The 24,108-nt window shown below is 44.3% G+C and overlaps 2 protein-coding genes across 6 annotated transcripts in view; one reads left to right on the top strand and one right to left on the bottom strand.

Annotated features, from left to right (window-relative positions):
• Positions 1–3,144, bottom strand: part of LOC126535663 (glutaminyl-peptide cyclotransferase-like) — a 107,982-nt gene extending 104,838 nt beyond the window's left edge. Inside the window, exon 1 of one of the 5 annotated variants that reach the window (XM_072289175.1) lies at positions 2,765–3,144. In XM_072289175.1, the coding sequence (XP_072145276.1) occupies positions 2,765–2,850 (86 nt within the window). In that variant the 5' untranslated portion in view covers positions 2,851–3,144. Of the gene's footprint in view, positions 1–1,198; positions 1,858–2,763 lie in introns of those variants that run through there. The other 4 variants (XM_050182472.3, XM_072289174.1, XM_050182473.3 and 1 more) reach the window with 4 other exon arrangements.
• A 703-nt stretch (positions 3,145–3,847) lies between these two features.
• Rrp47 (Ribosomal RNA processing 47) overlaps positions 3,848–24,108 on the top strand; it is a 52,872-nt gene continuing 32,611 nt past the window's right edge. The window contains exons 1-2 of the mRNA XM_072289176.1: positions 3,848–4,018; positions 16,934–17,000. Of these exons, the coding sequence (XP_072145277.1) occupies positions 3,866–4,018; positions 16,934–17,000 (220 nt within the window). The 5' untranslated portion in view covers positions 3,848–3,865. The remainder of the gene's footprint in view (positions 4,019–16,933; positions 17,001–24,108) is intronic.

Genomic DNA, 24,108 nt, shown 5'->3' with positions numbered 1-24,108 from the left:
AAGCACTAAAATTACATTTTATGTGTTTTTCTAGTCCCTGTCACAAATGTAACTTGTATGATGCAGGCAAGCTTTATCACATATGAAGGTTAGACAAAATGGACCATAGAATGCCACCTACAAGTCAAAAATGAGGTGTTTACATTAGAGAACCATTTCTACATGTCTGTAATTTCGATGCTTCAGCTCTATAAGGAAGGCAGTCAGTAATACTTCTTGGTGCAGTTAATCATGAAATTCATTTGGTGATTAAAAAGTAACAACCACCTTGTGTCAACATTTGGCTTAAACAAAGTTATGCAAAAAAACATTGGCAATATAAGTTTTTGCAAGGAAAATTTGCATGTGAGTGAGCAGAAAAAGATGTTCTATGAAACCAAGGTCCTTGACTGTACAAGCTTGTACATTCAAAGACCTTGGTTTCATAGAACATCATTCTCTGAGACTACACGTAGTATTCCATTAAAGGTGTCCTCAAGGATAGTCGCAGAATGTTTCAAACTGTGTGATGCTTATGCACAATCACTCTGTGATTCGATAAACGTTACGGTTGTGCCCATATCGCTTTTGCCAGATGTGGGCTGTCATGTCATGGTGCTACACTTTAATTTGAGATATTAACAGTTGACACTATTTAGAAAGATTCCTCTCTGCCTTTCTTGTCACGAAAATTTCTCACTAGAAAGATCACCAAGCTTAAGTTGATTTACAAAGTCAACACCACATATTTCACATGTGTGGATAACTACACCAGTACAGGATACAGGTAACTTTACAAATTCACACAGAAAAACAGCTCACTTCTTTGGTAGGCAAAAGCAAGTGGTGCCGAGTATAACTATGCCGTATACATTATGACATTTCTGCTTAGTTTGTGTGAGGATTTAAGTATATTGTTTTCCTTGGACATGGGCCTTGCTGTCAGGACTTGATGGTTTAAACCACTTGTTATATCCATAAATGCCATGTAAAGGGGGCTTGAACTTAATCTAGTAAAGTGATTTCACTTTTGTTTAAAGCCTATTTTAATTTCTTGATCGAAAAATGAAAATACTTTTGCACGAAGGACAGAAACTGGGCAGAAATGCAAGAAGATAAAGCAATGCTGGCCGAGCACTGGTAGAAACTTGCAAACAGATGGATGGCAGGCATGCCGTGCTCTTAAAAAAAAAAAAAAAAAAAAAAAAAAAACACTGACCTGGCACGACTGCAGTTTCCTCCAGCCTGTCAGTGAAATGTGTTCCCCACACAGAGAACAAAGCAGCATTCAGATATCCTTTTAGCCCCCACCACAGACCAAGAGGCTGGTGAAAGGCTTCCTAATCAACTGCTTGTAGCTGGACATGCCATGGCAGACACTTTCCCAACAGAGGGCCACCATGGCAGCTGGTGTGCCCCAGCACCCTTGCTCATAGAGGTTTTGCGTACTTTCAACACACTTCTCGCGTGCACTTAAGTGTGTGCGTGCTTCCAGGGTCATTGCATAATCGTGTTTGCATCATTGCCACACGTGTTTGCATTCATTCCCAATGCCTTTCACAAGCGGAAGTAGGAAAAAAAAAAAAGCATGCAGCAGCAACGAAGCAGACATGCATCACAGGTCAAGTGAAAGTGGCCTTGCCAAATTGCAATAAAGTTGTGCCCAATCCTGCAGCCTTCGAGTGGCCTAGATATAGCCTGGCTTTTCTCGCTGCTGTTCAAACCTGGCAGGTTTCTGGTGCTCATGCGACTGCCTAGTGTGTGTACTGAAAAATTAACTTTAATAAGTGAAAAAAGAAAGCCCTAAATTATGCAAACTGCAATGCAGATAAATAAAAGCCCTCAAATGACTGTCTCTCACAGACTTGAAAGAAAATAGGCGTGTAGATTCGCTCTGAAACAGCTCGAAAAAGAAAAAGAACAAAAGAAGCCTACGGTGAATTAACCAATGTTGTGGTAGAAGTATCAAATTTGTGTAGCACGAGCTTCATGCAAATTAGTATGTCTATGCATGTAAATTGTGTAACCACTTCTTTCAGCAGAATGTGCGACCATTACAACCAAATTAGGTGTTTCTTTCTTTTTTAAGAACGAAATAATTTTTAAGACGGCTTCAAGTCGAGAAAAGAACCCGCATGAGACTAAAATTAATTCAAACGGCTAAGCGCAGGCACACTGTTATTCAAGTGTATTGACCTGACCGTTTTCTTATGGCTAGAAACCTCTAAGGAAACTTCATCGGTTGCTCAAACATAGAATAAACGTGTTGGCTAACCATTAGACACACCGGAAATCAAATTGGGTGAGCGGAAAGAAAGCAATTCAGGATGAAGCCAGATAACTGGCGCTTTTGTAGTATATAACCTAGAGATCCAGCACTTTTTCGTTTTTAGTTTTCAATTATTATTTCTTTTGGATCAGAATAAAGAAGTTTACGCACGGATGTCAGGGGAGCGTTGTTCCGCGGTACTTTAGGAGGTAAAAAAAGTCTTCCGATTTTCATGAGCGTCGCGGCACTGTAGACGCAACGCTGCAGAACAAAACCGAAAGTGCAGTTGCGTGCAGTTCTGTGCGTGCTACCCAGTGTAAACACAACCGCAATTTGCGGGCGATGCAGCCGTATCTCGATGACACGGCACGCTCGTTACGTGACTGGAGTGCATTCGCAATAGGAATCGAACCAGATCAAGCTCAGGTCAAGACGAGAACAGCTAACTGTGACCTGGATCAAGTATTAATTCTTTTCGGAGGATATATAATCGAGCAATGAGGTTCGATACTCACCTTGAGCTCGTGCCAAGTGACAGCTTCGGTGCTTGCGATCAGAAGTGCCAAGAAAAACTCGATCAGCAGCCCCGTGGCGATGAGCATTACAGATGCCGCGCTGGCGTTAACGCCGGATGAGCCAAGACCTACCCACACACTCAACCCCCCGCTGGCCGAAACGAAGTGAACACGGGATATTTGGAAGTTCCGATTGCGCTCAAAACTTGGCTTGGCTCGGCTGAAGTTGTGGTAATCAACAGGAGTAAATGAAGGAGAGCGGCCACAATGCCAATGACAGTGCCCCGAAGCTCATTCACGCGCAACAGCTGGCTTCGCACCGCAGGGCGACTCAGCGCGCGCCCACGCGAAAGCTCTTCCATTTATCGTCGGCTCTGGCATTGACGAAACAAAACGCAAGTTTCGTCACTTCCTTAGCAACCACCTTTGTGCAGGTGGGATGGGTAGGTATCATAGAGGAAGAACCTCCTCGCCAAGAATCAAGGGGATGAGCAGCGCGCAGCACTCTTGTCTCTCGCGGCGCACCCGTGGCGCCCACGCGGCCCACGCTCTACCTATATTCACATCCAATAAGTGAGGTCTCGGAACCTTATTCCTGTTTGGTTGGTTCTGTCGAGCGCTGCTAAAAATAAGACTGGCTGTTAATTAAGTAGCCGCACGTCAGTGCGGTGGCAAGGGTGTCAAAAAGAAAGAAATAATAAACGAAGTAGGCTGTGAGATCAATGTGTTATTTTCTTCATATTTTTTTTCTCCATTATTTTAGCTCGCAGCTGGACATACGCACACTGAATCTTTGGCTTAACGAACGCTGAATGACCTAACGCAAAGGTCCTGAAATGTGCAACATTTGCATATTATAATTTAGTTTTAATATATTTTCTTAGCAATATGTTGTCTTTGTGCAGCGGCTTTTGCCTAACGAAGGTATTATTCATAGAGTTTCTCACTATAACATGGTAATGTAGTGAGAAACTCACTGAGAAACACTGAAATACGTGCACACGCAGGGCTACCTCCTCTTACCAGACGCCACTGCCCGAATTCCTCTTCAAGTGTACAGAACAGATCATTGATCCACATTTGGTAGGTCGCCACATCAAAGATGGCCGCGTCCACGCCGGTCGCAATCGCACCTTGCGGAGAATTTCCTAATGAGATTAAGGAACAAGCCCGGGCCTTCCATTCAGCTCTGACAAACGTCAAAGAGACACTGAGCCCGCTTCTTTCAACAAATCAAGATGTCGTGACTGAAGAGGTGTGTAGTGATTTCTTAGGTAACGTGTTTAGAGAAGACCCTGCTGCCGCGCGCGCTTCGAAACCAAATCGCTACGGGTAACTGCCGCTTGAGAGAATGCTCACAGTCTTGTTCTGTGGAGCATTTGACATAGCTATATATAGGTGTTGGGGGGGGGGGGGGGGGGGTGCGGAACCCGTAAAGGCCCAGATAGTTTCCAATCGTTTCATCTACACCAGTTCCCAGGAACCGCCACACCCTAAAAGTGCAGGGTGGTTCAGGATAGTGGCAGTAAGCACAATGAAGGCGCTTCAGTTGACGATTTTTCTGAATCCTTCGCACTGGCTTTGCGGACGTGTCGCAGTGTGGCAGGTGGTAATCAGCAGTCGCAGCTCGTGCACCTTAACCCTATGCAATAGCCTATGTGAGAGCCCGGGATCCATTACATTTGGCCGGCTGGCACGGCACATACGTGTGCCCTTGACGATAACGCAGCTGGTTATAAGGAGACGGTGCAGGTGTCGATGGCCGCACGCTCTCGCATTCCTGTTCACACTTTGGGAATCTGCACATGTTGATCCACTCCTTCCCCTATCTTTGTCAGTCAACACTAGAGCCATTTACAGATCGGTCCGAGCAGGTGCACTTTATCCTGCTGCATTGCACTGATGAACAAGGAAGGCGAGCGAAAGTAGTGTTGAATGACGATGATAAGGGAAGGAGTGGATCAGTATTTTTTTCATTTATTTACAATTACTGCAGGCCCTATTTGGGCCCAAGCAGGAGTGGTTACATCAATGGTAATAAACAAGGCTACAAATTGAAAAATACGAAAATACCAAACAATGAAAAATATACAAAAATATACAGGGACATCAGCCTTTGCAATTTAGAATTATCAACAATAAATACGAAGCAGGAACAATAGTTATAGTTTGCAACTCAACAGCAAAGTAGTGATAAACCATGAACACTCAACAGATCACCCAATTCAGCATTTTTACCTAATGTTAGTACAACACACAGACGAAAATTAATTTCCTTCCCTGTGTGCAGGATGCTAATAATCGAAAGAAGAACCATTCACAAGATGAACGAACGATTGTGTTTTATTAGCGTGAACTACTTGTGGTAATTTATTCCATAATGAAATAGCATAAGGAAACAGGGAATAACGATGCATGATACGGTAACTGAATGGTTGCCTAACTGTTTTGTTCTGTACGGTCAAAGTGTATTGGCGGCTCGGTTATGTGACATTCACGCAGTATTTTAAAGTGACCATTTGTAAAGCTGATAGATAAATTTTAATCTGGATACCATGTTGCGATGATCTAGTTTTTTCATCTCTGCCCTATCGCGAAGAACTGATAAGCTTGAGAAATGCGAATGGGTAGAATAGATAAACCTCAAGGCCAAATTCTGCACCCTTTCTATTTTTTACTTGAATATTGTTGATACCGACTCCAGATTAGGTCCGGATATTTTAATTTTGCTCTAATGAGAGCTTTGTAGGCTGTTAACTTTACAGCAGGAGACGCATGACGTAGTTTTCGTTTTAAAAATGCCAGCTTTTTCAGTGCGCTACTACAAATATTATCTATATGGGGCTCCCCACTTAAATTACTCGTGAGTGTAACACCCAAATACTTCACCTGCCTAATTTTTTAACATAAGCATTTTTAATGGTGTAAGCAAATTCTAAAGGTTCTTTTTTTTTGTTACTAAATGTTATGCTTGCCGTTTTCGAAGTATTGAGCTTCAAGCCCCATTTATCACACCATGCACTGATTGAATGCAATGCATCATTTAGTGTGACTTGATCAGCATGTTGATTTATGCTGGTATAAAGAACACAATTGTCCGTAAAAAGTCGGATCTTTACGGGTAGTTGCACTGATAAATAGATATCATCGATATAAACCAAAAAACAACAATGGACCAAGCACCATTCCTTGTGGTACTCCTGAGTGCACATCTCGTGTATCAGAGATGAAGTCATTAACAGCCACATATTGTTTCCTTGAAGCTAAGTAGCATGCTATCCAGCGAACAATGTTGTGTTCAATACCAGTAGCATGCAGTTTAGTTACTAAATCATCATGTGGAACAACATCGAACGCTTTAGAAAAGGCTAAACACACTGCATTAATTTGACTCTTCATATTTAGTTAACTTACGAAATCATCAGTTATCTCGGCTAGCTGAGTTGCAGTGGGCAGACCAAACCTAAAGCCATGTTGATTGTCATGAAGCAGTTGGTTATTTTCTAGATGTATCATAATCTCCTTAAATATAATATGTTCTAACAGCTTACAGATTGTTGATGTTAGGGAAGCTGGTCTGTGGTTGTTTAATTCTAATGGTGATCCAGACTTGTGAATTGGGACTATCCTTGTGGAGCGCCAGTCATTGGGTATCACACAAGATTCTAACTAGGCTGTATATATTTTATACAAATACTCTGCTACCCAGGTCGCATATCTGTTAAGAAAAACGTTTGATATTTCGTCAGGACCGGGTGATTTCCTTATATCAAGTGTACGCAAAAGGTTAAGAATCCCCTCTTTGCCTAAGTTTATTTCAGGCATCGGTTCAAGAAGCGCATAAGATGGCAAGTGTGTGTGTGATGCCATCAGCATGAAAACAGACTGGAAAAATGCGTTGAATTTTTGAGAAATTATGGAGGGATCAGCAATGCTTACGCCCGATGCTTTTATTTCTGTGATACCGCTTTTATGTTTAGACAAATAACGCCAGAATTTTTTTTTTTTTTGGGTTGTTCTAACATAAAAGAGGACAGAGTGCAGGAAAAAAATTGGTCTCTTGCTGCGTGCATTTTTTCCTGAGAAGTTTGTACCAGGCTTGGAAGCTGTTTTTTTCACCACGTTTACGACAGCGTTTAATCTTGCGTTTTAGATGAATCAAATCACGATTCATCCATGAGTAGTTCCTGTTGACACGTTTCTTTTTTAGAGGCACATAACTGCGTTCACAGTGAAATATCATTTCTTTATAACATGACCATGACTCATTAACCTCTTTTATTTCATTAAAATATGGGAACACTGATTCTATATAGCTGAGCACTGCATCGTCATCCGCATGCATGTAGTCCCTGATAAAGATGTCAAAACGTTTGACTGGTGATCGCGAACCAGAAATAGGACACGCTAACACGAGTAAGTTGTGATCACACGACTCATATTTTACACTAACAGAGCAGTTTGGGAGCGAGCTGTTTGCAAACGCTAGGTGAAGAACAGAAGAAGAACTGGAAATCCTGGTAGCTTCGGAGATGAGTTGGTTTAAGCAAAAGGTAAATGCAGTTAGTAGTAGTGGATCAGCATTTTTAGAATCCTTGCCATCATGAGAAAGACTGGACCAATTAATGCCGGGTAAGTTGAAATCGCCAGTGATAAGGATGTTTGAACGCAAATTGGTATTTCGCAGCAAGTAGTCATATGGAGCTTCTAAGTACTCAGGGGGAGCATTCGGAGGACGATAGACACAACCCAAAGTTATATTCTTATCAAAAAATTTCAATTTGCACCATATGCTTTCATGATTATTGATGCCATCTAAGCTAGTAAATTTAATGTTTTTATTGTAATTGCAACTCCGCCACCATGTGATCCGCTGTCGCTACGGATTAGCGTGTAGGAAGATGGCACTATTTCAGAATTTCACACATCTGAATGAAGCAAGGTTTCTGTGATCACTAAAACGTGTGGCTGAAAGTCAAAATTACATCCTCAAGGAACCATAACTTATTAAGAATACTGCGTGCATTGAGCGAAACAAGCCGGAGCGTCTTGCTAGATACTTGTCATTTCTTAGCGCACTTACACGTATGTATGTGTGGAGTCCCAAAGTGTGGACAGGAATGCAAGAGTGTGTGGCCATCAACACTTGTGCTGTCACCTTGTAAGGTACATTCGATTCGCCTGTGCCACCTGAACCAGTTCACAAGGTGCTGTACACTGCCATTTGTTTCAGTGGAGCAGCAATGGCACCCTCTGGACCATGCCGTTCGTCTCAAAAGATGCAGGGCTGCTTCACATTTTTGCTGCACCCTCTCTACTGTCGGTGCCGACTTGGTGCACACGTACACATCACAGCACACAACACAGCACACATGCACAAGCGCCATTGAAACCCTGCTTACATGTGTCTGTTGTGTCTACACAAGTGTGAGTGTATTTGCGCCTCAGAAGCCAATTATACCAGCAGCTCAGGGCTTCTCAAACTTACACACTCTGTGCACATTGGTCGGTAAAAAGAAAATGCCTGCACCGTCTCTGCACCTTGATATTTGTTTTGAGTCTCGCGCTGTGCCTGCACCGAAGAAATTGAGCTGCACAATTTCTGAACTTCTCGTGAACGGCCATGAACTGGTTCACAGTGGTGTAGGCAAATCGAATGGACCTAAAACCAGCTACGTTATTGTCAAAGGCACACATATGTGCAGTGCCAGCTGGTCAGATGTAATGGACTGTGGACTTTCTCATAGGGATTGCATAGGGCAAAGGTGCGCAAGCTGAGTCTCTCTCTCTGTCTCTCTCTCTATATATATATATATGCACACGCACATGTATGTGTGTGTGTAGCCCTTTTCATAGGACGAGGAGGAAAGGGCACAATGTGTGAACAGACATGCAACTCGCATCATAAGCCATGGTCTGTCTGCGTTGTGAACTATTTTGAGTGTATAGGCTTTTGCTTGACAAAGAGCAGCGTTGTTGTTGCATTGCCGGCATTAATTGAAAAAAAAGGCTCCCTATCTCAACGCCTCACGTAAGAACTAAAACATAAGGGGGCTTGTGTGCGGCCAACCTGATGCAAACCCGAAGCATCTAAGTGCCAATCGTTATAAAATATCAGCGTCAGCCACCAGCACCGTTCTCATGCATTTCAAGTCTGGTAGACCTGAAATCACTATGCTATGGCTACGTTAGCCTCCCGTATAAGGCCGATGCCGTTGCTTAAAACAGCGATCACTGCGGTTGGTAAAGCAGCATGATACATATAAGGTTTGTGCTTTGGCATTGCCTTTTCGCCCTATAGAGCAGTAATATCCAAAGGGGATCGGATAAAAAAAATTTGACTGCTATTTGTAACGACACAATTTCTGTAAAATGGGTGAGTGCGTCGTAGAAGATGGATGAACGTGACCGAACAGCAACAAAAAATAAGTCTTCTTCCTCTTTTTCCACAAAAAGAAAGACACTTGCTAATGACTCAGTAAGACCTCATATGGTCATGCCACACGCTTGGACCATGTGCTATATAGAGCAAACAGATCTATGATGCTCACGGAGTCTGCACCCGGCTGCTCGACCATTCAACAAATGTGATTCACACTGTCAAATATGATGTTATTACTAACTAACACTATTTTATTCGTGGGTGTAAACCTCGTCCAACAAACGAGGTAGTCGCGCAATGTATCTACAGATCACAATTTGAGCACTTGTTGAAGTAAACAGCACAACTTACTCCGCAACAGAAAGGTACTGGCCCACGCTGCTATGATCGTTTTGTAACTTCTACTTGCTGCTAAACCACAGCTTAGAATTACAGTGAGTGCTGCAATAGGGTCACATTTGTAAAACAAATTTTTACAAATACACAACTGATCTCCGAGGATGTTTGTAGGCTCATACACACGCACACACCTCACACTGGGTGCTCTGTGCACCTCAACGCTGGCAGAAACTCCAGCCATGCTTACTTAAATCACTTCAGTACGTCTGGCGGAACCGCTTCCCACATAGAAAACACCATGCCATACTAAATGGTCCGCGGGAGTGCGACAACAACCACCAGAAACTGCTGCAGAGTGGCATACAACATGGAGCCCCTGCTCAAGCCATCATACCAATGGCCCATAGATGGTGCCATTGCTTGCAAAATATGGTGGCGTGCACAAGAGAAAGGTCTGTAGTGCAGTGTAGGAATCACCCTGGCCCTGGTGGTACGATTTCAGAGAATAGACTACAACATACATTGCTTTTGCACCATATATTTTGGACATTTCGGCTGGTGGTCCAGCCTTTGTCAAGGCTACATAAGGATCTGACCTTGACAAAGGCTGGTCCACCAGCCAAAACATTGGAAATATATTGTGCAATTGTGCAAAAAGAATGTATGTCATATTCTATTCTCTGAAATTAGATATTGTCGCAGCACTGCGCGACTGAGGCAGAGAAAGAAGAAGTAGAGTGTGCGCGCGTGATCTCGAGGTACTCTGCGCCGGCTGGGCCTGGCCTGTAGCTTCCATCTCGGACCTCGTTTCACCCTGTAAATAAACATCATTCGTAACATCTTTGGTGGAGGTGCGGGGTAAATCTTGGATGATCCTGGACGACCCAGCTCTACCAACTGTCCGACGGAGTAGGCGCTTGGCCGGTTTACGACCACAAGCAGCGGACATGGCCGATTCCGGAGAAGGCAGTGACGACCCAACCTGCGGTGGACCAGACAGCAATCACGCAGGTCAGGCTGGCTACTGGACACCGCTGCGAGAGCCACCCACCTTTTCGGGGAAGGCGAACGAAGATGTCGACGACTGGCTTAAACACTACAACAGAGTGAGTCGCCACAATCACTGGAGCACTATGAAGCAGCTCGATAACGTGTTTTTTTTTTCTCGCTGGAACAGCGCTCCTCTGGTTTGAAAACCACGAGAGCGTTCTGACAAGCTGGGATAATTTTGTAGAATTCACCAAGTGCTTCGGGGACCCAATCTCTAAGAAAAAGAAGGCTGAGCAGACGCTTTCCCAACGAGCTCAATTACCTGGCGGAACGTGTACAACGTACATAGAGGCTGTTCTGAAATTATGCGGAATCGTCAGCGCTACCATGACAGACGAAGACAAAGTAGGACACCTGCTTAAAGGAATCGCTGAAGACGTCTATAATTTTCTTATAACAAAGGAAGATCGTAGTACTCCGTCTGATCTTAGGAAACACTGCCGGGCGTTTGAAGCGCCGAAAATGAGAAGGATTGGGCCAAAGTTTGGACGCTTGGACAACGTTACTACTATTGCAAGTGTGTCCGTTCCAACCCACGACGACATCTCCTCGGTGATTCGGCAAGTGGTTGAAGAAGAGCTTGAACGCCTTAAAGTTGTTGACGACGCTCATGTGGGCCATCAGTGTGCATTTGATCATCGCTCCCAGGTGCCCAGGTGCCCAGGTGCCACCGGCTACCTGGGCACCTCAGAGTTACCGAGAACCTCGCAGGACCTATGCTAATCGTACGGAGAGCAGCAACTTGCCACCGCAACCGACAAGTCTGGGACGCCGACAAGATGCACCACAACAATTTGTTCCGCGGGCTCTTCCCTCCTACAACCAGCCTGAGAGTATGTTTCCACCCATAACACCCATGTCACTGGTGTCACCCGCGACAAGCTACGACTCCCGCATTTGTTTACAGCTGCGGCGTGCCTGGACACATTGCTAGGTATTGCCACCGCCGCCAGCAGCGTGTTCCATGGTTTAAATCCTACACACCCCGCGTACCCGCTGACGAGCCCTGGCCCTATCCCAGTTCCTTCCAGCGGCTGCAGCAGGGACCTGAAGAATATGCCAGTGAATATATACCTGAAGAATATGCCAGTGGCACACATTTGAAAGGAAATACTTCTTTGCTAACATTTTGGCCATGAGATGGCCTTCATTCAAGTTAACACACACCCGCTCACATGCGTGTGTGTAGCTAGCACTTTTTTTTTCTGATTCAGATTTATTGGTTCCAAAAAAAGAAGTAATTACATGACAAATATACAGACGAGGGTCCCAAAGTGAAAGAACTGTAGTGGGACCCTCGGTTAATAATAACATTGATGGTGATATCAATAGTCAGCAAATTAGCGTTATTATAAGCAACATCTACAGATCAAATACATCATCAGACATGTCATTTACAAACATGAAAAATCATGTTATAAAAGAAAGTCGGAAAGAAGCATGGATGAAATACAAGAAATGACATGTGCGAGAAAGGTCAAAGGTACACCGCCAGATCGTAGTTAAGTTATCGTAGGAAATGATGCTTAAGGTGATTGTTCAAAATTTCAAGAGAAGTACAGGATTTTATGGTTGATGGTAATTTATTCCAAAGAGAAATTGCAGCGAAGGAAGATGTTTTTTTGCCGTAATTGGTATGAACCATGGGTAACAAGAAATTGTTGTTAGCCGCAAATCTGGTCATGTTTTTATTCTGCAAAAGGTCTACTGCAATGAACGGAAATGTAAGGTTATTATGAAGCAACTTGTGGAGTAAGACGAGTATGTTAAACTGGAACAAATTATTAATAGGCAAGATATTATACGCGCGAAGTAACAAAGAGGCATTGGATTGCATGGAGCTAGAAGTGATAATGCGTATTGACTGATTTTGGATATGTTGAATTGATAAGTGACAAGCGTACGTGTTGCCCCATGAAACAATGCCGTAAATTATGTAACTATGAATGAACGCATAATAACGCTAGCAGAGCCTCACGAGAAAAAAAAGGGCGAACTTTGATTAATGCACGTATACCAAACGCAGTCTTGTGTTTGAGATGTTGGAAGTGAGAGCGAAATGTAAGGTTAGGGTCAAGATGTATGCCAAGAAAAGTGACATCGGTGCTAACGGGAATTGAATGAATTCCAAGCTTTACTTCAGGAATAGAAGTTAAGGCCCTTTGAGCACTTTTGAATAACAAAATTAGTTTTTAGAAGATTAAGAACTAAGAAATTGTTGCTACACCATTTTGTAATGTTACTTAATGCAATATTTAAGTTAGAAGTAAGAGTAGCAACAGATTTGTCAGAGAAGATATGATTGTGTCATCTGCGTATAAAATGCAATGAACGTAGTTGGTGGAGTTAAGAGAATCCGGAAAATCATTATTGTATAAAAGGAAAAGCAAAGGGCCCAGAACTGATCCCTGTGGTACACCTTGGTTAATACATCTTGTTACTGAGAAAGTATTTGCTGTATGTACTGTGTACGGCCGGTCAAGTAAGTAACTTTTTAAGAATGTTAGCGCAGGACCGGTTATGCCCTAAGATTCAAGTTTATTAAACAGGACTTGATGGTTAACCGTGTCATAAGCTTTACTGAAGTCAAAAAATACAGATCCGACTAAGTTTCCCGAATCAATACATTTTTTTATGTAGTCAGTAAGAGATAGAACAGCTAGATTTGTGGAACTTCCAGGGCGGAAACCAAATTGATTGTTCTTTAGCAATTTAAACTTTGTTAAGTAGTTATTAAGACGTTTAACAAATAATTTCTCAATGAGTTTACTAAGGCAGGAAAGAATTGCAATTGGTCAGTAATTATTAACTGTGTGTTTGTCGCCTATTTTTAAAAACAGGAATAATCTTGGCATTTTTTAAAAATGAAGGGAATGCACCTGCTTTAAACATAAGGTTGATAATATTGCAGAGCGTGTCGCAAACTAAGTGCGCAACCAGTTTTAAATGCCTGACACAAATATTGTCTAATCCAGGCCCTGTATTTTTAAGGTTAGCAATCGTGGAGCACACTTCATTTGGTGTAGCTGGTAACAAGAAGAATGATTGTGTCGTACAGCTCAAAGTATTATGCAACTGCGCATGTATGTGGTTATTAGTGTAAACGGAAGAAAAGTAGTCCGAAAAAGCAGTAGCAATTTCGTTGGGCTCGGAAAGAGTGAGACCATTATAATTTATTTTGGTTATAGAGGCATCAATAGATGATTTGTTAAGAAAAGAGTTCAATAACTGCCATTGCTTTTTGGGGTTATTTTTATTCTGATCAAATTTATTTTCATAGTACCTTTTTTTCGCCTGTTTAAGTAAAGCATTCAGTAATTTACAGTACTTACTATAGCGTCTAGCTAGTCCAGTATTAAAGGGCTGACGTATAGTTTTCTTGTACATGTTTTCCTTCTTTCTTAAACTTTCTAGAAGACCATCCGTCATCCATGGGTTGCGCGGATATTTATGCTTTTTCCCACATTTTACAGTGCGTGTGTTAGTCAAAACGGTCAATAAAAATAAAGTGCAGAATTGGTTTAGTGCTTCTTCGGGATCAGACATAGAATTAATTGGCGGCCAATCAGTTTCACTGATGGCTTCAATAAAGGTATCTGAACTAAATACGGAAGTAAAGTAGCTATTATCGCTCTCATGTATTTCATTGTTAAATGTAAGAAAAACAGGAAAATGATCGGTTATGTCAGTATTAATAACCCCGGAGCAAGGCGATGGTGATATGTTAGATAACACGTGATCAATAAGCGTACTGCTTCCACGAGAGGCTACTCTAGTTGGACAGTCAATGAGTGATTCAAAACCAAATCCAGCAGAACAATCTGTGTAAGTTGTGTACGAGGTAGCTTCAGTGTCAAGTAAGTTAATATTAACATCACCTACAATAACCACATCCTTATTTTCAAAAGCTAGCTTGGACAATACTGCATCAAGAGAAAGCAAGAAATCGTTAAGGGAAGATGACGGTGAGCGATAAATGCAACCAAGGATCGAGTTCTTATTGTGATTAAGGAATGACCCGTCGACTTCTATCCACACTGAATCACAATGATTCACGTTAACTGCCAGATCAAATCTGCGAGTGTAGGTGACATCTTGTGAAATAAAAATGGCGGCGCCACCATGACTGTTAGTTGGACGATGACAATACTCTGGTTGATAAGATGGAAAACCGCTCATGTTGTTGTCGGAATCAGAAAGCCAAGTCTCCGATATGCAGATAATAGTGAAGACATGGTGAAGTGAGGCAATGAAGTTATAATTACATCTATGTTCTTACGAAGGCTACGAGCATTGAAGTGAATACTGAGTGATCGTTTATTTGCAGTAAGACGAGATTTTACGTCAACAGGGTAGAGCAAGGCCATGAAAAAAAGGGGGGAAAAATATTAACGGTGAACCACGTGAAGATTCGAAGGTCGGACTCAGTGATAATGCGATAGACCCTGCTATTATCAGTTTTGCGGGCTTTTATCTGGCAGTTCTCTGTCCATAAGTATTTCCACTTATTTTCTTTTTTGGGTGCCAGCGCCTTCGAGAACATCTTGTTATCAATGGTCAAGTGGTCATATACATAGACAGGCGTGCTAGTGCCACCTGTGAAACCAATGTGGTCAGTGCGAAGCCTAGCTCTTCTTGCCTTCCTGATGAACTCGTTTTTTTTATCGCGTGAGCAGAAGCGAGCAATGATGCTCTTCTCATTTGACTTAGAGGCAACACGGTGAGCCGTGACGATATCAGCGGGTAAGAGAGGGTACTCAATAGCATCGCCACTTCGCTTCAGAATGACTCCGCAGTCTTCACCCGCGATGTAGGGATTCCCTTAATTTCGACATTATTCATTCTTGAATATTGCTCTAAATCAGCCACTTTTCTTCCGAGTGCTTCGTTACGTGACAAGAGCGCCTTGTTTGAGATTACTAGTTGTTCCTGTTTTAGTTTTATCGTGTCGAGTTCCTTGTTCATGAACTGAACACTATCACAGAGGGAAGCGTGCTCACCTAGTCCTACATTCTGTAGCTTGATGTTAATTCGTGACACTAAATCATCGATCAGTATATCCAACTTCTCCTTCAGCACTGCTTCAAGAGATGCAATTTTTTTCGCCATTTCCGCTGTGGTAGGCATAGTGAAGTATATACACTACGAACAGTGAAACAAGAAGTTTGGGCAGCAGTTGCGGCAGAATTAATTTTTAGATTGTGTACAGAAGTAATAAACCAACCTGTTGGCAAGAAGAATTTTCTTAGAAGGAGGACATGCCGCCGCAACTGCTGCCGCCAAATTGAGTCAGTGTGCCGTTGTGTGCGTCCTTATATGGTCCTCGTTGAAGTCACGTGCAGTCCGTGCAGACGCAGCAGGCAGTACAGGGCTCAGACGCTTGAAAGCACTCGCAGTGAGTGCAAGCGCACGTGGAAAAGAAACCACGGTGGCCACAGACGACGCAGATGAGAAATGATGAGATGAGATGGCATATAAGAAATGTAAGCTTGGCTTGCTGGTCCATGTTGAACATGGCGAATAGTGCAGATGACAAGTTAAGGGGCATGAGCAGTACAAATATGATTGGTCATACATTTCTGCACATATGCAATGCTACTTTGGATTAAACAACATGCCTGCTTGTCATTCTGTCACTACTGACGGTTTTCTTGTGGTTTCTTTATTGCCTTGCAATGTCACAATCACATGCTTGCTTTCGGTGCCCATTGAAACCAAGTGCCATTGAAATCAGTAGGTCTAATTTACCCTTTATATAACGGAGTTTGCAGATTCTACTCATCTTCGATTTTAGTGGCTATTAAAAGTATGTGTGTGTGACTGCGGTATTAAATTGGAAAAAGAAAAAAAAATTGCCCGCATGTTGTGAGCACACAAGCTCAGTTCAAGCTGACATTCTGCAGCCCACAATTATCACCTGTAGTGCAAGAATGGTTACTCAAATGGACACATAACATCTATTCACTACTTTGCCTGTCATTGGCAGAGCTGACCATGCATTTTCAGGCTTCTATGCATTTCTGTGCATCAGATTTGTGCTTTTAGCTCAAACAAGACGCTTTTGTCTTCGGCTTTCAGCACCAAGCATGTTGGAAGCCTGCTATACCTGGTGTTCAGGCCCCATCATTTGTCATCTATATGGTGCCCCACTTTTTTGAGACTTGGGTGTATGACACACTTGTGGTGGACCAGCAGAAGGCCGACACCACACCTGCACCGCTGTACTCTAGCTGCACAAATTCTGAACTTCAGAAAAAATTCTGAAATTCACCACTGTGAATTTGTTTACTGTGATGATGAGGAAATAAACAGGGCCTATAGCCTTGACATCTCATCTTTGATGTAAGACAGTTGCCACTGGGGGATGTCCTGCTAATTATGTGTTCTTCTTCTCTCCAGTTATCTCCATTGGACAAGGCACGGCTGGATCTGACGCTTCTGTACAGTCTAAACTCGCTCTTTTGGAGTAAGTATATAGGCATGGGAATTAGCAGTCCTGAGAAGAGTGCCACGCTGCTTTGCAGAAGGGACAGTTAATATGAAAGTACTCCTGATGCTAATGTCAGCAATGCTTGCAGTTTCTCGGCAAATTTAAGCAGGTGGTGTTTAAACTGCGCCAAGTAGCCCCTAACTCATGCATGTAGTGCACACTCATGGCAAGTATAATGAAGATGAAAAAGGAATATCTGTGAGATGTGAAATATGAATGGTAGTATAACATGTCATAAAACAATGCATACAGGGTCTGTTCTGAAAGTAGTAGGACTGGTTTTTTCCTGAGCGAACGGGCAAACGAGAGGCGGTCTGTGTGCACAGGATCGGTGAAGCGGGATATTGGGAACGCTGGGAAAAATCAGCAGTTGGCTCTTGGCTGTTGAAGAGAGCAGGTCGCTTGTACTGTGAATCCCTGTCGAAATGCCTCATCACGGAGAATCATGGAGCATTTACTGGATTAGCAATACACGATCGAATTTTGTGTAAAGCTTTGTAAAATTGGCAATGAGACTCGCAACATGATTAAGGTGGCCTACGGTGTTGCTGCCATGGGTAGATCAGGTGTTTTTGAGTGGCACAAGCTGTTCCAAGAAGGTAGGTAAAGAGTGGAAGACGACGACCGCTCCAGATGCCTTTCGACCAGCAAGACCAACGAAAATGTGTCGCGAGTGAAAAATTTATTGAACAGTGATCGTAAGATGAGCATCAGAATGACTGCTGATGACTCGAGCATTCCTCAAACCCAAGTTTTTGAGGTCGTGACAGAAAACTTAACCATGAGAAAAGTGTGCGCGAAGTTCATGCCGCGAGTGGGTTGTCAGAGGAGCAAAAGGCCAACTGGAAAGCGATCTGCCAGGATCTTCTTCATCATGTGAATGAAGAATCCAACTTTTTGGACAATGTAGTGACCGGTGACGAGGTGTGGGTGTTTGATTACGACCTGGAGAGCAAGCGGCAGTGCTCAGAATAGCACACCCCTTCTTCCCCATGCCCCAAGAAAGCAAGAATGAGCAAATCTAAGCAAAAGTGCGTGCTCATTTGCTTTTTTGATCGACATGGAGTCATCCACAAAGAGTTCGTACCACCCAGAAAAACAGTTAATGCAGTTTTTTACGTGAAAGTCCTCAAAAGACTGTGAAAACGCATTGTTCGTGTCCGCCCAGCCATCGCCAACAATTGGTGGTTGCACCATGACAACATGCCGAGCCACACAGTGTTCCAAGTAGTGGAGTATCTTGCCCAGCACAACGTGGCAACGCTGCCTCACCCCCCTACAGCCCCGACTTGGCCCCGCCAGACTTCTTTCTACTCCCGAGAATAAAATCGACATTCAAGGGAAAGCATCACGAATTGGTAGAGGCAGTTCAACAGGCCGTGACGAGGGAGCTAAACAGCAATCCGGTCCATGCGTTCCTGGAGGCGTACGAAAACTGGAAAACTCGTTGGCAGCAGTGTGTAGATGTGGAAGGGTGCTAGTTTGAAAAATTGTAATCGTTTGTAGTATTCTCATTAATGAAATGTAAAGAAAAAACGAGTCCTACTTCTTTCAAAACAGATCCCATAGGCATTGGTCTGTTACCAAGTGCCGTGTAATTTTGCAACATTGCAGCATGGCAGGTACAGTGGCTTTGCATGGCTTCTTTATTTGTGACCTGCTGTTGTTCAACATAGCAAGCTACACAATCTCGGAGATTGTCGCATAAGCACATTGAAGTTGTTAGGGCTTATGGTACTTCTTGTTCATGAGCTAGAATGCATCCAAAAGTTTGCTTCACTGCATAAGGTTCTTCAGGACCAAATTTGTGGCTGAGTACAAAAAAAAAGCTAAAGAAAAATTGGCTGATGTTTAGCTTTTCTAATGATCTATTGTGCGCTAGCACCGTTAACCCTAGTTTTTTCATGGTTTGTCCTGGCTTATAGTGAGTATCTGCCACTCGGTCTGTGCTAGTTTCCAATGAACTTCTTTGATGCCAACTTTGGTTATCTGCCAGTGGGCATGTGCGACTCTTCAGCGAACGTATTGGACCAAGTGTGCGGCATACCCTTTGGCAGTCTCCTTCGGCCGTCCAGTCCTCATAGCTTGAACGTTGGCATCTATGCAGCGTTGTTGCTGTTCAGGAGTATCGTTAGCCCATGCGTTTCTCGTGGCATCAGTGTCAAGGCTGCGTTCGCTCTGTGCAGGAGTTTCAGTTACATGTTCACAAGATTTTCTCAACCTGTCTGCTTCCAACTTGTTCTCTTGTCTAGTTACAATGTCAGGATCAGCCGACACATGCTCATGTTGTCATTTCAGTCGTAGTCGTGCATTCCGTTGAGCCTGGCACTCCACTTAGACCAACCCAGATGGACCCACCTCATCTATGGTCAGTCTTTAAAAAACTACGACACAATTTGTTCTGATGCGTTGCTAAACTATCTGTGAGATGAGGAGAACCATGCAGGGTGCTTCCCCTCACCGACACAACTGCGGCAGAGTGCACCTTTCTATTGGCTGCAGCTGTCGTGACGTGCGCGATCTCGAGACCAAACCACACGTACGCTTGCGGATGCGCGCAAGCTTGCATCCGCGTGCCCACACATGTGCATACTGTGTGGCACAGCTCGTACGTGTCGAAACGCGGCACGATCTCGGTGAACAGCTCCTCTCTGTAATTGCATGCTTGGGCTGCCTCACGTTGGTGCGCCTTGCTATGCAGCTACGACACGCTACGTTCAACTCTCAGTGAAGCAGATTTATATAATGTAAAAAGGGCTTCTTCTTTCCTTTTTGTGCTGGTCTATCAGCTATAAAAATATAACAATTATGCTTATAGATGCAGGGTATCTACCAACCGGGAAAACCGGGAATTCTCAGGGATTTTGAGTAGTCTGCAAACACTCAGGGAATTTGTGCTTCCATCAGGGAAAATTAGCTGTCATTTTATTGAAAAGGAACGAAAGTTGCGGTAATGCTGGCTCGAGTAACATAGAGGAATCGTAACGAATGGTCTTTGACGCCGCGTCGTTGTCTGCAGGAGTTGCCAGAGTCAACGAGCGACTTTCCGGACGGATGGCTTCGCGGCACCACTACGTACCCCATAGGGTCAATGTATAAGGACGTCTGAAATTTCGGACACAAGAACCCTTCGCCGTCCGATTTTCCGGACCTTCTGCCGTGACCGCAGGTCCGAAACGGCAATAATAAAAGCCACAACCGCCGCCATTTTGATATCCTCGCCGCCTCAAACCGGCACACTCGCACGCATATCCGCTGGCAGCCGTAGCCACCACCGCGGCAGTGCTAGGCCTAGCTGCTGCTAGGCCTAGCTGGTTCGGTATTAAGCTTCTCGCCGTTCTGTGCCGTGTTTTTTATTGAAAGAATTCGCCGGTTCGCCGAAAGAATGCCGGTTCCCGAAAGTCAGCTTTGCCTCATTACAGCAATGTTACGCTGTGAAGCCTAAGTGTGGGAAGGGGCAACTGTCACGGGACACAGTATGTATTCCTTAATTATGCATGCGTGCACCCGCCATCTCCCGTCACAGTACGAGTGCCGATATGCCTAATAAGTGTACTGGCAGGCCTTCAGGGGTTTTTCGGACGTGCCTGTGGCGATTTGAGCCCTTAAGGGCTGTGAAAGACATGCATTCATTTTTTCGAATGCTTTCGCGGCCCCTAGGGAGGCTGAAAAATCGGACGCTGACTGTACAACTGCCCAAGAGGATGCTTCAAGTAGTCCGTCTGGCGAATGCGCAACCGAAGGAGAACAAGAAGACGAAGGCCATACACAATGAGAAATGAACGGGAGAGGAAGCATGCCGCCGCTTTTTTGAAGAAGCTTGCACTCTAAAAGCAAAGTAGTGGCTGACGCCGAGATGCAGGTGCCCCTCACCTAAGCAAAAAAAAAAAAAAAAAAAACTATAGAACAGTGAAATGCAACACTGAGGCGCGCGCGGGCTGAGAGTATGTCAGGACAGTTGAGGTGGACTTGCCAGCTGTTGTGAGAGAATCTCACTTGTGATAAAGTTCGGGCCTCAAATCAATTAGCTTGCTATCAGTTGATAGAAGTAGCTCATATTCAAAAATATTCTGTATGCACCTCTTTCTTATTCGTATTTGAAAATGTTCGACTCAATTTGCAATAGGTTTTACTATTTCTTTCACAGATATTTTATTCGCTGTGCATTTTACATAACCCCTCCCTTCTGTTTTCTTTTTGAATAAAATAAACACTACCCCTTAATATTCAAACTGGATTAAATAAGTGTTTTTTAATTTTTTGACATGCTTACTAGAGAGTGACACCATTGGGTGACATGATGTATGGAGCCCATTTTGACATAATGAAGTTCTGTGTCACTCAGGGAACATTGCAATGGCACTCGTAGAAAACCTTGAAAACTCGGGGAATTTGGAAATGTCAACTTGGTGACACCCTGATTGAAGCATTCTGAAATACTGTCAATAACAAAATACGTAGTGGCATCTGCTAAGACATCTATGAGTGAGTCCAGTGAGCGCACGCTGTTGGGTGTCTTTGTGAATGCAAACTGCCATTCCTCGCTAGCCGCGGCAGGTGCAAGGCACGTAGATGTGAGCTTGCATGCGTCCGCAAGCGTGTGTGTGGTCTGGGCTTGATTGGCTGTGCCGTGCAAGGTGGGAGTGTGTCATTGGCTGTAGGCGGTTACTCTCCTCCAACATGTGACATATCTACTCCTTGCCTCCTCTCCACCACGTGGCACTGCTGTTGGCTCTTCATAGTCACACAGTGTGCGAACAGACACACAGCGGCTTCCTGCTTGATTGGAAGCCCTAGCGCTAATGCACTAAAACATTTACATTTGCATATTGAGGCTCAATGCACACAAGCGGGTGCCAGTAATGCTTGAGAGACCATTAAGGCAAAAGGGTCACAGAAAGATGGAGGTGTGAAGTGAGCCTTCTTTTGTTCACCTACAGTTCATGAGGAGCAGTAAGTGACGTCACATGTGCATACCACTTGTGAATGATGCCTGTTGCCATTTGTGGGAGTCAGTTTGGCAGTAGTGCATTATCTTCCTCATTAATTCATTCCACTCTCGTTTCCTGTACCTTTTTATTTCTATGCTTCGATAGACCTAATTGACTTCCCCCATGCTTTCTTTGGCTTCATTGCCTACTTCATGTGGTTGTGACTAACAAAAAAAATGGGTCCTCTCAGATCAATTTCCAACTAATTGGTGTGCGACAAGATGATCATGTTTAGGCAAGCCTCTAAAGAGAATGCAACCAGCCTCCGTAGCCTTACAGTTACGGTAAACTCTTATTTCATAGAAAGTGTTTCATTTGAAATATTGCGTTTGTAACGTGGTTTAATGACAAAGCCAGAACGATAAGCAGGCATGTCTGTTGGTCGTGCGTCAGGCACCGAGTGCGTGAGCGCTATCCTCGAGCGAGGCGTTGACGATGCGCCTGAAGCACAAGCCTGTCTTCTTCGCTACAACTTTTCCCTGGAGAAGAGAGTGCTATCTTGGGGACTGAAGGGGAGGAGAGAACAACTAGGTCATAGTGAGGTTTTGGCTGCTGCGCATGTACTGTCTCACGTCCACGGCGCCTTAAGTCAGCGGATGGCATGAGTGGCTGGACGAGGTAAATGACCAGGGACGTCTGTTGCACAACTTGGTGGGCACCGTGGTATTTGGCTAGGAGTTTAGAGTAAAAACCGGGAATAGTCGAAGGTATTTAGTCCAGAGCCAGACTAAAGATTCCGGCTGATATGCGCTGGTTGGTCAATCGTAGAAGAGTGGGCGAGCTGGCGGCATTCTTCGGCGTATCTGGACGCTTCAGACAGCAGCGTGCACTCGAATGGATCAGGTCGGTAAGGGAGAATCGTGTTGAATGTGCAGGAAGGTTCACAGCCATATATGAGGAAGAATGGCGAAAATACTGTCGTGGCCTGTGAGGCGGTATTGTATGCGTAGGTCACATATGGTAAAATGAGGCTCCAGTTGGTGTGGTCGGATGCAATGTACGTGTATAGCATATTGTCCAAAATGCGGCTGAATCGCTCAGTCATGCCATTAGTCTGTGTGTGATAGGCAGTAGTGGTGCGATAGCAAGTATGGCATGCAGTAAGGAGCGTGTTAACCCCCTCTCAAAGGAAGACGCGCCCCCTGTCACTGGGAGTTTCCCGGGGCGCACCATGGCAAAGGACAAAGTGTTGCAAGAGGAAGGACGCAACATTGCAGGCTGTGGCAGTTGCTAGGGCAGCTGTCTCTGCATAACGCGTCAGGTGATCTATGGTAACAACAATCCAGCGATTCCTATCAGGTGTGCAGGGTAGAGGGCAGTAGAGGGCGATACTGACACGGTTGAATGGTCAAGAGGAGCACGGAATTGGCTGCAAGGGACCACAAGGACAGCAAGCACGAGACTTGTGGTATTGGCAGGCTGAACATGAGCGGATGTACTTGTGAAGCAAAGTGTACATCCCATGCCAATAAAAGCGCAAATGTAGCCTGGTATACGTTTTGAAGAGGCCAGTGTGGGTGCATTGTGAGTCTGCATGGAAAGCGGAGCACACATCTGTGCGGAGGTGGAGAGGGACGACGAACGACCACTTGCAACCGTTGGAAGCGTAGTTGCGACGAGAGTAGTCCATCCTGTATCGCAAAGTGAGAAGTTTGACGGCGAAGAGCACAGGAAGGGCGAGTCGTCAGTGAGTCAGATAGGCAGTCCGAAAGAGCCACAATTCACGGATCTTTGCACTGCTTCGTAGCCATATCAATGAGCGCTGGTGATGAAAGAACACCAAGTCGATGACAGAAAGGGAAGTCAGGTCACTTGACATGGGGGAGCGAAAGAGAGCGTCCGCGTAAGTGTGTTTACGGCCAGACCGATAGACAATGCACATGTCAAAGTCTTGTTACCGGAGGGCCCAGTGGGCAAGATGGCCTGATCGGTCTTTCAATGTCGACAGCCAACATAGGGCGTGATGGTCGGTAACAGCATCGAAGAGTCGGCCGTGCACATATGGCCGAAATTTTCCAAGGGCCCAAACAATAGCTAAGCACTCCTTTTCTGTGACGGAGTAATTAAATTTGGCCTTGGTTAGTGTCCTGCTG

Source organism: Dermacentor andersoni, chromosome 7 (genome assembly GCF_023375885.2).
Source record: "Dermacentor andersoni chromosome 7, qqDerAnde1_hic_scaffold, whole genome shotgun sequence".
Taxonomy (NCBI): domain Eukaryota; kingdom Metazoa; phylum Arthropoda; class Arachnida; order Ixodida; family Ixodidae; genus Dermacentor; species Dermacentor andersoni.
This window is presented reverse-complemented; position numbering and strand designations above follow the sequence as displayed.